The 18,228-nt window shown below is 38.7% G+C and overlaps 2 protein-coding genes across 4 annotated transcripts in view; one reads left to right on the top strand and one right to left on the bottom strand.

Annotated features, from left to right (window-relative positions):
• The window catches only part of LOC139948077 (cation channel sperm-associated auxiliary subunit beta-like), an 81,780-nt gene extending 81,076 nt beyond the window's left edge, over positions 1–704 (bottom strand). The window contains exon 1 of one of the 3 annotated variants that reach the window (XM_071946102.1): positions 561–704. The gene's annotated coding sequence lies outside the window, so the exon portion shown is untranslated. The remainder of the gene's footprint in view (positions 1–560) is intronic. The other 2 variants (XM_071946103.1, XM_071946105.1) reach the window with 2 other exon arrangements.
• Positions 705–1,385: 681 nt separating this feature from the next.
• On the top strand, positions 1,386–18,227 carry LOC139947964 (uncharacterized). The gene is made up of 16 exons (XM_071945856.1): positions 1,386–1,708; positions 2,308–2,448; positions 3,459–3,576; positions 4,457–4,579; positions 5,562–5,732; positions 6,200–6,328; positions 7,237–7,405; positions 10,854–10,972; positions 11,358–11,654; positions 11,963–12,146; positions 13,010–13,158; positions 13,983–14,142; positions 14,428–14,537; positions 15,025–15,174; positions 15,653–15,796; positions 16,016–18,227. Exons 1-16 carry the CDS (start codon positions 1,706–1,708, stop codon positions 16,405–16,407), a joined length of 2,559 nt encoding a protein of 852 aa, XP_071801957.1. The 5' UTR covers positions 1,386–1,705; the 3' UTR covers positions 16,408–18,227.
• Position 18,228: the final 1 nt, after the last annotated feature.

Below are 18,228 nucleotides of genomic sequence, written 5' to 3'. Positions count from 1 at the left end.
ATTCAGTGGGGTGCCCAGGAGAGCATAAAAGTTAAAAAAATAACTGTCGCCCCCAGCCAATGTCGCCCCCTAGCAAAGTCGCCCCAGAAAAAAAGATAAGGGTTAGAGTTAGGGTTAGGTTTAGACCTTCCAAAAGCACATTACTTCATACAGAGTTTTCTGAAAATGTTTTATTAGCCTACTATATTTTTTTACCATATTGTAGCCTTCATTATTTTCCGAACAACATCTGGGGGCGACTTTGCTAGGGGTGACATTGGCTGGGGGCGACATTGTCAGGGGAGACATTGTTTTGGGCGACATTGCCAGGGGGCGACTTTGTTTCAACCCGGGGCGAGCCGGCCGGGTTGGGGGCAACTTTGCAGGGGGCGACTTTGTTGGTGGCGAGCTTGTCAGGTGGCGAGACGACCACGTAAATGCCTGTTCTGTTGTCCTTATTTTTTTCAACCAAAACAAACTAATGGAACGGCTCCTAAGATATCTAAAAGGGAAATATGTCATACAATAACCTGTGGGACATCACTTCAAAAATACTACACAAAATTAACCGCCTTACTTACGAAGTTAAGTACGTGAGTGTCCACGTTCGGAGATTTGTTGGAAAGTTGCTACTTTTACTTTTCTTTGCAATGCGCTTGAAAAGCGCCGCTTTGTGACGTTCTGAAGTAATGTAGTATGGAGAGCCGCCTTAAATCAAAAGCAATAATTATTGGGAAAAGTGGGGTAATCATTGATCGCCATCGATATTAAAATGGAACCAAAGGGTAATCTGAATTATAAAGATGGCACAGCATCCTTTATATAAAAACATCAAAAGTATAAGTTTTAGACGTGGGAGGAGACCCCTGTACTAAATCCACATGCAAGGCTGTGGTCCTCTTACTTGCGAACGGGTGCACATAAATGAAATGCGGGTCCACTAGGAGCCAACCTGACTGCTACCACCACTCGAAAATATTATGCAGAGTGCATTTTCGACAGCAAACCTTTAAAACGAGGAGCATATCCCTCTAAAAATGCATTATACTTGCCTCGAAATGTTTACCAGGCTTTTAATTTAGAGTTAATTTGTATTTGTTTTCTTCAAATAGTCAAAAGACACAAAATAATTCAACAACTGTAGTAAGACACTTCCCAGTCAGATTCTGAGTCAAAGGACCAACACATGGCCCCAGTTAAACACTATATTATTTCTTGTATTACCCCAAACATTATTTAAAAGTAACTGTGGGTTTACAAAAAAAAATAGTTATAGCTTAGCGCATGAATTTTGACCTAGTGTCCACAGACAAAAAGAACCTGTCTAAGTCCCCCACAAACTTCTTCTGATAGCGCCCTCTTTTGAATCCTCCTTGTCCATCCACAACCAATGGGGAACAGTTTTTGTAAAAATAATGATTGTGATTGATTGGGCTCTCCATTGTACATAAGTTCTTTGAAGGTATAAAGTTGTCAAAAAGTGTGTTTATTTCCTCCAACCGAATGCAGTGTGTGTGTGAACAAGCTTTCCCAAGGTCAGAGGAATATTAATTTATGATTGGGGCATTTCGACGACGATATCATTAATATCATTGTGGCAGACTGAAGATAGCTCTACTGACTATATGGGCAAGGCCTGGTTCGGAGGTTCTGGAGATCTTAATCTGGTTTTTAACAATCGGGTGGAGGGGCCACGTAAAGGAGATCAGCGGTCTGCGGTGATCTGATGGTAACTATAGGGGGAATTTGGCGATGTATTTCTCCCTCCTATGTTAATGTTATTGTACAGTGTATTTAATGTTCAATTTGTCTTGTCCTACACTTTTATTGCACCATCGGTCACGGCGTCTTACACAGCACATCGTCCCAGTTTAGCTCTTACCAGCTGTGAAGTGATTACCCCATCAACAGATCAAGGACTTCTACTTTAGTACTAGCTATATAAGGCTCCCGCTCACCACAGGGGAGACTTATATATTTATATATTTCTTTATACTAGTTTCTAGAAGTATCCATAAAGTATCGAGTATCAAGTATTATGACAATGTCAATGAGGAGCTTTGTCTGTCCTTGTTTTCACTATTAGTTATTGGTTGGTTAATAATTAATTGATTTTTAACAATTATCATAATTAAAAAAAGGCCCTATTTTGATTTACGTCTGCACATGATGCATGGAGTAAAATAAGCAAACATCATGATAATCTTAACTAGTTCGTTAGAAATGGTGTTTTCCGCAAATACAAACCACATACAGAAACCTTGAATAAATGCAAATTGTAAACAAAATTGAACATTCTTGTTTTCATTCTTTTTCTTTAATTTTAAGGGCATGGGACAACATTCCTGCAAGGATTATGGTGGCGTGGTGTCATTAATGGTCTTCTTATTGACTGTTACGAATGGGGAATTTGCCGATAATAATGGCTTGATGTGTTATAAGCCACCTCCACCAGCAACAAATGAAAGTGTGAGTACATTGTTTCCTTTTATCAACCTGCTGCAGTGAACAGCTCCATCACTATTCTCTCACTATCCGTTTAAAGTCGTGTTGTAGCTAGTCACCAAGCTAATCCTAGTCCACATGCGAGCAGTTCAACCAAATTTTAATGTTTATATTGGGCCATCATTGCTCAAGCGCAATCTGGGGGAAATCTGTAACAGCACATTGTGTTTTTCTCAGAGTGCTGAGCCAGTTTTGTTAGTTCTGGCTTGTACAGGCCCGCCTGCACTGCCCACCGTGTGGCTACAACACTTGACTGCTAACACACATTTAGACATTTTATTTGTGGTCAGTGCTGTGGCCCACAACAGGAAAATCAGGATGTCCATTGATGTTTCGTTGCCATGCAACAGCGGCCAAACTGCAATAAAAAGTTAGGTCAAACTTTTGACCAATCGTTTCTCTGGGTTTAGCGTTAGCCCAGGTTGGACTCCTCCATTGCAGGCAACTGATGTCCTACCAGGGCTAGGTTTAGCGTCAGTTAATCAGGGCCTACTTCAGGTATGCAGGAATTTCCACTTGTTGACAGCCAATTTAATTGTTAATTATAACACATTTAACACATTCAACTTAAATTCAAAAGGTGTTATAGGCCTAAACCACCTCCGCCAGCAATGAATAACCTCTTAGAGTAGGCCTATGAATTAGGACTTGTGTTTAACAAAAAATTCCAATTTGACTACTTAGTTCTGGAGGAGATCAGCAGTCACAGCGCCCCAGTTTCTGGGTCTAGAAGCTCAAAGACTATTTAATGTATCAAACCATTCATTATGCATTTAATTCTTGTATTCTCATTTTGGATGCAAGAGTTGGGTGGGGCAAGGATTCTGAGAAAGGGAAGGGGACCCTTTGGTAAGCCCCGCCCCCTCTGGTTTTGCAATACTGTCGAGGAAATTAAATTTGCACTCGGGACGTCATCATACATTTTTCAGAATGATTACAATCTATGTATTATTTGATTGTGTACCACTTTGCAGGATCATGGACTTTTTGAGTTTGCTGTGTCGGTTAGAACACCTGAAAGTTCTATCATCGGTATTGCAGTAAATGCCCAAGTCATATCTCAAACCCTGAGCATTAGGCATACTGAGCAATGTAAGTATTTAAGACACAGTCTCAAAGTTATCCAGGATTTTTGTCATAGTTGTTTGAATAATAGAATTGGTTGTTGCAAACAACTTACCAACCAAAAGGATCGATGGTATAAATGCAAAAACAAAAAGTCAATGGCCTGCAATTTGGACCCAAGCAGAGTCTTTCTCAGATGCTTAATAACAACACGACAATCATGAACAGGTAACTAAGCGTAACAAAAGTTTACCTGTTCATGTTTTTGTTGTTATAAATCATATCATTTGCCTATGAGAAAGACTCTGCTAGGGTTGGAACATTGGGCCATTAACTATTTTTTTGCAGATAATATTTGCTGAGTACAAAGCTTACATATGTATTTTAACTTCACAACACTTGAAGACAGATGTAAAGTGGGTACAGGGTTTCTCACAAGCTAGCATTATATGCCTGAATTGCGACCAATGTAATAACAATTGAATGTAGATTTGATTTTTATTCAGATCAAATTTACAAAAATCATCAAGATAAAATCATTAAGAAAGGGTAAGATTGGATATGAGTCAACAAGACCAAGATTGACACCAAGTTATTAAAGTCTTTCAGAGGACCTCTCATTATGTCCCTTGGTTGGCGAAGTGTGGATGGGTGGGTGTGAGTAGGACATATTCAAACCGAGGACAACAAAAGAGGAAAATAGAGTCCATGGTCTATAGTTCTATTCAATTAATTCTGGTCTTTGACAATTTCCAAATGTGTCCAGTACCTCTAAGAGTAGGGTAAGGTAGGTTAATGGTTTTATCTGAAGTAAGACTTTTTGACAGAGGGAGCTATGTTTATTGTTATTTTTTACAGTTTGAATTTCAACATTTTCTTACTAAATTCTCTTTTAATTTTCTTGCAGGTAGCATTTCTGGTCATATTGTGGTTCGCATATCAGTTCCAGTTGTGCCACTGAGCCTAGACTGCATTTACAACAAGCCAGTTCAGACACCACTACCAATTGTGCATTCAGTAAACACTACTGGTCAGTTTTATCATTAGGGCCCAATTCCACAGAGCTGCTTATCTAAATGAACACGCTGCCTTGGATCGGACGAGTTGGTGTATAAAAAGTGTTTTGTAACCATTTGTTATAAAATGCATATGGTTGGAAAGATATTTTAAGAGTAGAATACAATGATCCACACATATTTGCCTCGAAATTGCGTGGTTTTCCTTTAAATTTGCGAACTAACACGGTCGGCCATTTATGGGAGTCAAAAATTTGACTCCCATTAATGGCCGACTGTAATTGACGACGAGGTAAGAGGAAAACCACGCAAATTCGAGTGATACATGTGTGGATCCTTATACTCTACTTTTAAAATATCTTTCTAATCATATGGATTTTATAACACATGGTAACAAATGCTTTTCAAAGACCAACACGACCGATCCAAGGCAACGCGTTCCTTTAAGCACAAGGAATAGCTACATTGTAGGCAAACAAATAATATGCTAACAAGAATAAGGTTTCCAGCCAAGGTTCTGTGTCAAATGTACAATCTGTGACTGGTATCCTGATTATTTTTTACTAAGCAGAAAGATTTTAAACATAATTCTCTGCTTAAGCAGCTCTGTGAAACTATCCCAGTCCATTTCTGAGAATCTACATGTATGGCTGGATCCTGTAAAGAGGAAGGGAAATGTCAAACTCAGTTTTGTGATACCTCATTTTCTAACTTCCAAAACATCCCATGACATCATTCTGAGAAAAAGTGGGTCTAAACATTTGTGCAGGGGGTCGTTCCTGACTTTTTCACAACGTGACAATTTGTAAAAGAAAATGTCCCTGCAACTTTGCCCCAAACATGTCTAAAAGCCACTCTTGGTATGGAGCTGAAGACAAGTGGAAAGAACCTTAGGAGGAGCTTAAAGTAGTAACTGATATTCCTCTTAAAACATTGGTTTTCAGAAGCACTGCGGAAAAGCCAATAAATAAATATACTGTTGTTTTAATTTTACAGATGATTATATAAGCAGTGGAACATCACTCATTGAGGGAATGGTAGATTTTAATGACATTGTAGCATCAGATGATGACCTTAATGGCACCTGCCAAGTGACTCTTCCTATAAGCACAGGAATTCTTAAGGGACTACCAAATATTACCCTAGACTTTGACCTCAAACTCTTAGGTAAGTTGACTCGACTATCTTAGTTCAAATTCTGCTATTGTGGAGAGTTGTGGCCAAGCGTTCTAAATAGCACCAGACTCCAGTTCTATTGTAGTAGAGTGTGGGCTTAGTACCCAGTTGTGGGGGCGCATGTGTCGTTGGGTCGACACTTCGATCCTAATTGTAATTACCCCTTGGGTAGGAGATTACGAAAGGGATTCTTGTCTGTACTTCTTGGTATCTAAGACGTCTAAATTAAACTAGATTAGATCAAACTAATTATCTCATGAGTTGGAAATGTGGCCAACATTAGGGCAAGAAAACCGCAGTTGGCACGGGGGTATGCAATCCGGAGGTCACAGTATTAAGTTTTTCACTGTTCAACACCAAATTATGAAGAGCTTAATTTTAAATAAAATTAAAACTATGCTAAACAAATGAATGTATCTCATACTCGTAGTCTTTGTGTTTTTCTTTGATGACTAAAGGCTGTCCACATGGTATGTATGGACTATACTGTGTGCAACAATGCACATGCTTTGAGGGTGTTGAGTGTCATCCGTTCACAGGAGCCTGTATTTGCCCTAAAGGGCTGCAAGGAAAAATCTGCAATTCTGGTAGGTATCAAGGGGGGGAAAAACAGAAAGAGAAGTATTTGTTTTGAGATATTTAAGAAAACCGTGCTCTTGGACAAAATAATGGCTTCTTTTATAGTGCACATAAGTCCATCACTTAGTGACGCTCAAAGGTGCTTAATAATAATAATAATAATCTAAGCATTTATATAGCGTTCTTACACAAAAAAGTTACCATAACGCTCTACAACAATAGTTACAAGCAATCAAAAATTTACAATACAAAGCAATGAGAAATAAAAAATAGCCTAAGAAGCGAAATAAGTATTGAAAAGATCTGGTGTGAATGAATATATTTTGAAAACTGAAAGTGAATGAGCATGATGTATTTGATAATGAACAGTGTTCCAAAGGTTTGGTGCTGCTGCATAAAACCCTTTGGACAATGAAGTGTACCTGGTTTTACGTTTAGTGAGAATCCTTCCTTGTATCTGAGCGGGATTCCAGTATTTTTCTGCAGTGCTCAAGCTACATGCGACCTATTCTTGTACACAGCACCATGTAATGGTTTACAAGGTGCTGTGGAGCAATATGCAGCCAGTCAAACCAGGGTCATGGGGGGAACCCCTTCTCTTTAAGTTCACTTGGAGCAATGCATTAAAGTCCCATCTGAAGGATGCTGCAATTATGGTTAAGTTTCTTGCTTTAAGGACACAAGTGTCACAACCTGGTCTCAAACCCACACTCTGCTGAGCAGAAACACCAGAGCTTGAGTTTGGTGCACTTAACCACTTGGCCATGACATGCCATCTTTCTCCGAGGATACTGTTCCTAAAAGCTCCTTGAAATCTTCAACTCCTTACTAATAATGACAGAGCAGTCAGGCAACCATCCCCAAACCATCAATTCTGACAAGTAATATAAGGCAACTTGCTTTTCCTTTCTTGTAGCCACTCCTATGGTAGTGACTGAACGTTCGACTGTATTTGTACCATTCGGAGAACTTGTGGATCTGATCTGTGTAGTCTATGGAATGTACAATCCAATTATGCAGTGGAAAAAAGGTGAATCATACCGGGCCACAAAAATCATCCATGAAAATACACCGTATTCTCCAAGGTAAAGAAGAAAGCTAGAGTTTGTCTTTTTTTCTTCAGACAGGCGCTCCCGATTAGCACAAATCAAATTTGACTTCTGAAACAGTTAGGAGCGAAGCTAGAAGTTGAAAGATCGTCTGTTTGGAATGACTCTGGAGGGTCTTGGTTTCAGACTTCGTTTTTTGTCATTAGTTGAACCTAATGTAAATGTTTTGTTAAGTTTGCCTATCTGAAGCCAATATTTAATTGGGTGGACGGCTGAATTGCCCAGTGGTTACAGTTACTAAAAAACATTAATACACCGAAAGAAAATAAAAAAAGAGTATAAAAAAAGCAGGGGGACAAACAAGCACAAACGCCAATTAATAAAATTCTTAAAAGGCAAGATATTAGCAATCGACCAAAGGTAAAAAAAAAGGCTATTATAAAATCCAATATAAAAACATTATTTTGTATAATACAATAACAAATTAGTCAATCTTTAGGCATGTCATTTAACAATTCAGTTAGATTTAGGATAGGGCTGCTATGAATTCTTTTGTTGAACCTCTACATATATGTTTGTAAATCTGCTGTAGAAGTTTCAGCTTAATTAGTTGGCAATTTATTTTGATAAAAGTGCAATGCGCAGAGCAATTTTTTTCAGGAGAGCTACATGTTAAATGAATATTCGTCACATATGTTTCCTTAATTTCAGAGTAAACACAGAGATTGTGATCTTGTTCATTGGATACAAAGTCTAGAAAACCAGACCTTTGTACTTTTGAAGCTTCATTTTAAAGCTGTCGAAACTTCCTGGTGTTAAGTGAGAAAAAATCCAGAGCTGCCAAGACAATTAATTTATCGACGCTGACAAAGAAAAACACTGAGTTAACATCCTGTGACTCTTATGGCAGTGGACATATCTGATTGATATCTAGTCATGGTACTCTGCTCTTAAGCAAGGCACTTTGTCATAATTATTGCCTTCGTTAAAAGTTGGGAAGGTGTAGTGCAATCTGCTCTACCAGCCATGCCCAAAGTGGATGATGCCTAAACCATTACCGTAATGGGGGTAACCATGTTTCAGTTCCAGGAGTAGATGGTAACTATCCCCTGGTGACACTAGTGTTAAGTGAACGCTGGGCATATGACCTTGTGAATGTCTGACGATCTCTCATTCACAAACAAAAAGAAAACTTGCATTTAATTTTGGGCATCAAACAAATTTATTCACTGAAAGTGCCAACTGTAGTTGGCTAGTGGAGGAGAAACCTCGACACTGAAGCCCCGTTGTGCAGCATTCATTATCGCATTAGATTCCATCAGAATAAGTTTCTATTCATAGTATTGTTATGCATACAACAAATCATTTGGTACCAAGTACTGCATGGTACAGGATATTCCCCCTGCACAATGTTGGTTCCCATTCCCATGGTTTAGGGTACTTGTTATTGTATGCATTGCTTGAGTGAGCCAAACAATGTTGGTTCCCATTCCCATGGTTTAGGGTACTTGTTATTGTATGCATTGCTTGAGTGAGCCAAACAATGTTTTATTTGTGTAGGGGTCATGGGTGAAGGGAACTATCAGGGGTTGTCAATGTTTTGTGTAATGTACATGTAGAGCTGCTGAAGAGAACTCTCCAAGTAGTCCGACTGATATATTCAGCATCTAAAGCATGCAGTTTACAATGTAACATGTATGGGTTATAAGTTGGTGTACTAGGCTATAGTGGGTTATTAAAATCAAAACAAAAGAAATTAAATTTTATTTCATTTAATTGATTAATTTACAGGTAAAAATGCAAAGTACAAAAAAAAAGAACGATAAAGAAAACATAAATATACATCTAGGAGAGAAAACAAAAGAGTAGCACCCCTGATGGATTTCAAAAAAGTTACTTTTAGCCACAATTTAAGAAACAAACAATGTTTAAGAACAGTATGGACGTTAATAACCATGGCTTACAGTATTGAAATATGAGAACTATATAATATAGCCTAATTAAAACTATAAAAGCATATTTATGTGCATTTTAAAAAAAAGCTAAGTAAAAGGAGATTCTGGTTATATGAACAATGTAAAAAGCACTATGACTGCAAGTTAAAGTCAAGCTAGAGTCCATGATATTAATCCCTGGCACTCAAGGATTTCCTGGCCAGTTTATTTCCTTTACGAAGCCCGTATTGGCTGTTCAACAACAAAAATTAAATACAGCAACACGGAAATATCTTTAAGAAAAACACACAATGTGTTACACTTATCTAGTAATCTTTGAACTCAATGACTTTCGATTTTGTCAGCCAGGATATCGAAAATTTCAACCTTTAACCTGACCTAAAAGCACTGTCTGAGAAAATGTAATTGAAAGCCCTTTCACTTAAAAATGCTATGTCAGATTTTTGGCCCCTTAAATGGTATTTCAAAGAGTATCACCCTCTCTAACGAAAGAAAGTTTAACCTTTACTTTTAATGGTCAGGACTCATGACAAAAATTTAAAACGTTTCTTCTAAAACAGATAAGAATTGGTCACGTGATATATTGTCCGGGATACCGAAAAAACTCATTTTGAGCACTTTATTTCACTGCTACTAATAATTGGTGGATTTTTTCGAGCAATGGCTCAAATGAAAGGTTGTAACTTTCTCGACCCCCATCAAAATACCTATTGAGTTTTAAATCCAAATTTTGGGGTCAAATCGGCCAAAAATCTGACATAGCATCTTTAATGGAGGGCCTCAATACTGGTAAAGTATGCAAGCATTAATGCTTGTGAGCCATTGATTTGCACATAACTTACAAGGAATAAAAATAGTTCAGAGTGGAAAACTTCCCTTGAAAAACCTTTTCCATACAAGGTTTTAGCTGGGTTAGTCTCTGACAATGGAGTAAAAGTTCAAAACCTTATGTTTGAGTAAAGACCATGCAAGTGTTTTTTTATACGATACTTGTGTACGTTACTTCATGTTGTTTTAACCATATGCTAAAAATGACATCATCGTTTTTGGAGGATTATATTCAGCTACATAAACTGTGTGACCTCTGCAAGGCTCAAATATAAACTTACATTTTCCCCACAAAAGTGCCCCAAGGAAAGGTTGTGCCCCTTAAGAGCGAAATTCAAGGCCTGTATGTGTTTGTACTGTTTTCAAATATCTGATCCTAGACTTGCAAGATTGAAACTACTTAATTTACTCATTTCTCAATAACTAAGCAATGCAAGCAAAAATACTCAAATAAAGCTTTCTACCATTATGACTTTATTTGTTTTTTGTATTAGGTAGATTAATGTGACCATGTATCTGTTCAATTTCCAGCTATGCACATCCTTTACAAAATTCAACTATTATGATGCTGTATTTTGAATGATGCTGTATTTTGAATGATGCTGTATTTTGAATGATGCTGTATTTTGAATGATGCTGTATTTTGAATGATGCTGTATTTTGAATGATGCTGTATTTTGTTCCTTTGTTTTTGTCTGAAGCCCAATTCATATGATAACAAAGGTCGAAGCCACCACTGCAGCTGTAAATGGGGTGTACACCTGCAGAGTGGAGAATGCAGGGGTTGTCTACCAGATTGATGTCAACCTTATCGTTACAGGTATGGCTTGATTCAAAATCATTATGGGAAAACTCACATAAAGAGTTTCTCAAATACTGTACATTTCTCTCAACTTTGGGGAGTATTAACATTGATTTACTTGGGTCATTAAACTTATGGATGAACATTAAACCTGCCTAATGGAAGTCAGAAGTCTATGGAATTCAATGCCGCCTGACCTCAGAAATTAGAATAATCCTTTAATCTTCCAAGGACACTTCAAAACTCAGCACTTCAAACGAGCATTTTAAATGCTGGATTTTTTACCTTGACTTTGCAAACCGGTGCCCTTGAATGAAAATTTTCTTTTCAGACACTGTGTGCATTATAAATACGATGCAGTAACTATATTATTATTATTACACTATATACCTTGTGTCTGCAGCTATTCCACAGCCATTTCTAGAAGGTCCAGTGAACAAGACGATTGTCTTCAAACAGGGTACAATGTTCCGCTGTCGAACCAAACCCCAAGCGGGTGCCCTGGCGTGGATGAACGGTAACCATAAAGTGCTGTCAAGGAACACATTAACTGGGCCGTACATAGTGGAGCAAGGTCCCGATGATGTGTCGCTCATTTTCAATGAGGTTAGGTTTGAGGATGCTGGGATGTACCGGTGCATTGTTGGCCACAATGGGGCCAATGACTCAGTCAGCTTGGATGTGTGGCTCGTGGTTCAGAGTAAGTGACACACAGTCTGTTGTTGTCAAAATGAGCAGAAAGAATTGTGAGGAGAGTTTAAAACAACTCAATGCAGACTTAATGATTCTTAATTTTTGTTGAGAGGTTTTTAATTGTTTTTGTTTGACATTATTTTATCAAGTAAAAACCAGAAGGGAAACATGGATATAATAGCTCCAGATTTTTGGCAATATCTCAAAAACGCAACCACCTTTTGATATGACATATTCACAGGTTAGCTTAATCTATACGATTAAAACAATCAAAAGTTTCCCAAAAGTAAAGGTACATTAATATTTTCCCTAAAGGTCAAGGTAAAAAGCCGTTCATCGCAACTTCATTCCAGAGTGGACTACAAAACAACACCCTGAGGTTGTCTGAAGATGAAGAAGTGGTTTTAGTTTGCGAGGTTGACAAGGTCTATCCTGAACCTGTTATCAGCTGGTTGCTTGGTAACGAGAGCCTCACTACCAATGCCAAGGTCACCTATGAGTGAGTGTTTGTAGATTCTTCTTCATTCATAATAACTTTAACACTACCCTAACACTACCAATGCCAAGGTCACCTATGAGTGAGTGTTTGAAGATTCTTCTTCATTCATAATACTCCTAGCATTACCCTACCACTACCAATGCCAAGGTCACCTATGAGTGAGTGTTGGTAGATTCTTCTTCATTCATAATAACCCTACACTACCCTAACACTACCAATGCCAAGGTCACCTATGAGTGAGTGTTGGTATATTCTTCTTCATTCATAATAACCCTAACACTACCCTAACACTACCAATGCCAAGGTCACCTATAAGTGAGTGTTTGTAGATTCTTCTTTTCATAATACTCCTAGCATTACCCTACCACTACCAATGCCAAGGTCACCTATAAGTGAGTGTTTGTTGATTATTTTTCATTCATAATACCAATACCAATACCAATAAAGGTAAAATTACAATAAAGGTTTTTCCGACCAGTTTCAACACCCATTCAAATTCACACATTTCCCCATAATCCATCGAAATTAGGGCTTCCTTTTAGCTATTAAAGTATTCAATTTCATTGTCTTGCACACATGATCAACTGTTGCAGTTGTTCTGAACAGCTTTGGAGCACCTTGGTTTCAGTCGTCGATCTTTTCTTTAGTCGAACCTCATGTAAATATTTTAAGTTCACCAGTTTGAAACCAACATTTATTTTGGTCGACCTAGAGTCGAACCTAATCTATTTGGTTGTCTGAAACGGGTGTAACGTGCTTGAACCTGAATATTTTGATATTGATGCTTTTTCATTTGGCGGGTTGCTGGTAAACATCCTGCCTTGAGTTCATCATTTCTTTCACTCTTTTTTTCTGGATTGAAGTTACTCGGATGATGGTGTCTCGTTTATTGTGCGTAGTCTCCTGACTCTCAAGCCAACTTGGGATGATAACGGCAAGGCGTTAGTCTGCGTCTCCAAGGTGCCTGACTTTAATGAGGACCGCAGCAGGGTCATTGACTTGGATATATTGTGTAAGGATAAAAACCATGGCTAGAAATACATAAAGCAAACCGATACCTATTCCCCATTATCCCATTATCATGGGAACACACCACAATCTCCTTTCCAAACCTTAATTACAGATTGTATCGCTTTTTAGCGTTTTTTTCTTTCTTCTTCTTGTAATTGTTTACATCCTTTGAACGTTTTAAAAAGTTTTTTTAATGTCTCAACGTATTTACTGTATGGGAGCATTTGAGGTTCCCTTTTGGGAATCTATAGGGAGTATTTGATTTGAATTGAATTGAGTTAGACAATTGGCCAGAACCTCTAGTTAATACACCTTGAGCCAGTGACTACCCTGACTCTGTTCTTCTTCCCCAAAGCACTTTCAAGACCATCTCAGCTCCTTAGAAGTTGGCATGCAGCACTGGTAGCCAAATACGCTCACTGGGTGCTAACTATTTACATCAGTGATCCCACCCTCTTCGCAGGTACCCATGTATTCCTGGGGCCACTAAAGTCCATCCAGCTAGAGTATTTTTCCTATCCAAATTATGTTGGAACCTTTGGCGAACCCCTTCTTATTACAATAAGTACACTGGGACCATGCATTACACAACACACTGGTTGTACGGGTTCACATTCCATCTGATAGACGCAGCAATAGTGGTAAAGTGTCTTGCTTAATGACACAAGTGTCACAACTGGTACTTCAACCCACACTCTGCTGATCAGAAACACATGCCAATGTTTCAAAGGGTAGAATTTTAGGAGAATGCAACACAGATTTTGTTTCCTCTAGGATTTTTTCTGTCCAATTTATATTCTGTCTTTACAAATTCACAATCCACAGATGCTCCTAAGGTAACTGTTCATCCCAAGGGGGAGACGTTCCAGCCAGGGACCAGTCCTTCATTTAAATGTAGCGCCTTTGCCAACCCATCTTCCAACATGACGTACACGTGGCTTCTCTCTGAGCAGAACAACACAGTCATGAAGTACTTCAATGGCGAGTAAGGAGCGTTACACTTCTATGCAGACAAATTTGTTTTCTTCTTCTAAAGAAGATATATTCAAACTATATTTTGGCAGCCAGGCTGGCGTATTGGATCCTTTCCATGCCTCTTACCTCTAGGACCCTGGTTCAAATCCCACCGGGGGCACTATGTAGATTGGGGTTTCCCCCTACCCAAGATTTTACACAAGCTCTGACTGTAGCAATTCAATATTTATTATAACTGTACACTAGTTATCATTATGACTATGAATTCAGTTCTTTTGAAATGCCCTCTCCACAGCTCAGTTCGAATACATGATCTAAAGCCCCATCACAACAAGGCGTCTCTTACCTGCATGGTTTCAAATGATATTGGGGTTAACAGTGACAGGGCTGTCATCAGAGTCTTTGGTAAGTACCCTTTTCCGAATACACTCTACCCTGTTTGGGATACACTCTACCCTATTTGGGATACATTCTACCCTGTTCGAGATTAACTGAGGTAGAACTCACTTCTGTATGTGAGCATATGGCACAGGGAACTCTTTTCTCCTGATGGGGATATAGGATTGGCTTTTTGCCATTTGCAATGTCACATCCCAAATTATTAGCCTGGTTGGTAAAACAGAAAGCAACTTTGAACCACTTATCATCATCTGCTATACCACCCAGGATCGAGTGGATGATACCCATGCCTACGTACTTACAGCCTGAACAGGGTATAAACCCTGTTTCAATCCCATGAGTAGGTGGCAACGTGCCCCTGGTGTGGCAGTTGATTAGGGTCAACAGCTTTGGATTGAGTTGCCCTCACCTTGAAGTGGCCGTCAAGCCTTGTGATGTCGGGTGATATCTCATACAAAAGTTTTAATAATAATAATTCTGTGCCTGTTTGCAGGAGGATCAAACCCAAATACAGTTATACTTCATTACACAGTGATGGTCCTGGCCCTAGCGGCAGTCGTTATTCTGATAGTCGTCATGGTCATCATTATATTCAGACATCGAACCAAGATAAATAAGCTTTTCTTCAACCGTCATAAGCTAGGTAAGCTGTTAAAATAATAGTTACAACATTTATACGGCACGTAATACGTACGATTCTAAGCACTAAAACCATACTATTTTATTTAGCTTAACAAAACAGATTGATTATAAGTAATGATATAAAAGTGTCTAAAGTACGTGCTGCTTGAATTAGGGTGGTAGCTTGCTCCCAAGTGTAGGTGCTATGCCCCAAAAAGCATGGTCACCATAGTGTGTCATAATGCGTTGTCCCAGGGAAAGCTGGAAATGAGCCATGGAAGAAGAGCGACAGATCGTAAAGTGACACATAAACCCCCATTTTGGCTACAGGGGCTGAATTAACTTTTTATTAAAATGAACAGGGTTATATTTATAGTGGTTAGTACATTGACATGAATCCACACTCAGAAACACCAAGGCAGGAGTCCCGGGCAAGACTCCAGTGTGGTTGTCTGTCTAGCCTTGGCACACTAATTATAAATGGTTCTTTATTTTCTCAGCTGGTGACAAATTACATGACATCTTCATAGCTTACAAGGGCGGAGGGGAAGAGGAGGACTTCATCCGCCTGTCTCTGATTCCAAAGTTGGAGGAGTGGGGATGTGACGTGTGCATCCACTACAAGAATTTCAAGCCTGGTGCAGGTAAATTGTCGCCCCAAATCCTCCTTACTCCATTACCCTAATCACCCATACAAGTTGAAGCCAGTCATTCCTATTTTTTCCTCGTCCACCATGACGGGAGTATTTTCCTAGAATTTCGGGAATAATCTTTTGAAATGCAATTGAATTCTGAAGTGGTTCCCTCACCACTTCAAATCCTCATTTTACATCACTTACCTGATATTGCACTGTGGCTTTCAGAAATCACTGACAACATCCAAACTGCCGTCTCCACCAGTCGCAAGACCATCCTTGTCTTGTCCCCAGGCTTCATGGAAAGTGAATGGTGCTATTACGAATTTCTGTGCGCCATGGATGAGATGCTGCGGGACCAGACTGACATCATCCCTCTCATGTATCAAGACATCCAACAGTTGGAGCTGTGTGACAGCATGCAACATCTTCTTCAGACGGTGTCGTACGTGCCCTGGCTGGGCGGGGACGGGGCGCAGGGCCAGACAGAGAGGTTCTGGAAACCGCTGAAGCGTGCTGTGGAGACTCATCTTAATGTTAATAGAGTTAGAGGAGCGGACGGAATTAGTGATGATGGTTGTGTCTTAAATGACAATGACGAAATTGAACTGATTTCATAGTGTATAAGCTAATTCTGCCCTGTTTTAAATCATGGTAAATAACAAGAGAGTTTGTGATTGGTAATCACCACCACAAGCTGGTCTGTTTCTCGACATTTGAACTAGGTGGTCCAAAAACAAAAAAGGCCTTTGGGGGATCCCAAAACCAATCCAGTATGCATGGTTGAAATATGATTAAAAAAAATGCTTCTCGTGTTGTTGCACAGACATTTTTTTGGCACTTAAGACCTTGACATTTGACATTGTTCAACCCTAAATGAAAAAGGAACAATATGAACACTTACCCTGAGAGAGATGTGGCTTACTCCTGTGTTTCTAGCATTGGTTTAGCCTTGAAATGGCACAATGGAAATTCAAAACATTATTATACAACAAAACCTGTATAATTTCTTTTTACCCTTACAGTGTATTAAGCACTTGGTACTTTCTTGAGTTATGCAGGCAAATCACTTGGATGGGATTGGAACCCACAACCTTTGCATTGCTAAAGCAGATGTCCACGAGACCACTGAGCCATTAGGGTAGGTCAACCTTTCCAGTTAGTTTGCTAAGCTTACAAAATACTACTATACATTTAGAAATAATTCTTCACACTTTGTACTAGCTGTTGATCAGCACTAGTTTTCAATTTGTTGTTGCTGTATATATATGTTTACCCTGAGAGGTGTATTAAATATGGGAACTAGTTTAGCAAAAACTTAAAACATGGTGACATATTGTGAAGGGCTTTAGAAATCATTTGCTGGTAAAGGGTTGTGAAGTGGCAATTTATATGTATTTTTTAGGACAATGCTTTGTTTAATCCCCTTAATGTTGTTTGTGATTGTCAGGCACAAGTTATTTTGTACTTAAGTAGTGCAGTGAATATGGCTATGTCTGAATGAAGCGCCTTTGCCTACAGCTTATGGCTGACAGCCTCAGATGCAAATAAATAATAGACCTTTGCAGCAATCTAGCCCAGACCATAGCTAAAGCCACTTAGGTAATGAAGATGCAGCAAGAAGACTGATCTACTTATAGTAATTTCAAAAACACAATTTATCTAGGGAATTCTGGGATGCATACTACTTGCAGAGCAGCCAACATTTGCTTCTTGCAATTAGAGAGGTTATGTAAAACAAACAAAAGAAGTGATTGCATAAGCTGGCCCGCTCATTTTCTTGCTAACTTGTGAAACTTGTTGCACTTTACAAGCAAATTGTTCTGCTTAGTTAAGCAGACAACTTTGCTTACCCAAAACTGAAGTGTAGTGTAGTCAAAGATTTTTTATTTAACTTGATGTATGTATATATTTTGGAAATCTATTTCTTGACAGGTTGAAAATAGTTTATTGCAAGTTAAACTTTGTAAAGCTAAATTAAATAATTTTTTAAACACTTTTTATACATTATGCAGATGATTTTGTAATGGCCTTAAAGACAATAAACACTATTCAGATGCTTGATTTTGAGGTACCAGAAAACATAATTTCTTTGTTTTTACAGCAAAAAAGGACTTCTGTTTTAAAACGGAGGAATCTCATTCATAAGAAATGCCCTCTATTGGTGGAATAGTTGCAACATCTTGTGTAGTGTTGAGTGTTTGGGGCTTGAATGTCTTGCACCCAGACTACACATAATCTTGTAGACCCAGACAAGGTGCTACAGTTCAAACATAGCTCTGCATACATGTTGTAAAATGAGCAAGTGCGTTGAGGTGCTTGTAGGGTGTCTTAATGCTCTACATAAAACTGCACAAGTATTACTATTTTTAGGTATCTTTAAAATGTTGTTGTTTACTGTTTCAAGACTATAATAAATATATTTTGCTAAATAAACCAAC

The sequence above is a fragment of the Asterias amurensis genome, chromosome 15 (assembly GCF_032118995.1).
Source record: "Asterias amurensis chromosome 15, ASM3211899v1".
In the NCBI taxonomy this organism is placed as follows: Eukaryota; Metazoa; Echinodermata; class Asteroidea; order Forcipulatida; family Asteriidae; genus Asterias; species Asterias amurensis.
The sequence above is the reverse complement of the archived record's forward strand: the minus strand, read 5'-3'. Positions and strand labels throughout refer to the sequence as shown.

Bases quoted from the DNA above. Each gene is read 5' to 3' on its own strand.
- LOC139947964 (XM_071945856.1), top strand. The intron at 3,577-4,456 runs GTAAGTATTTAA...ATTTTCTTGCAG, and splicing joins CATTAGGCATACTGAGCAAT to GTAGCATTTCTGGTCATATT. The intron at 12,147-13,009 runs GTGAGTGTTTGT...TCTGGATTGAAG, and splicing joins AATGCCAAGGTCACCTATGA to TTACTCGGATGATGGTGTCT.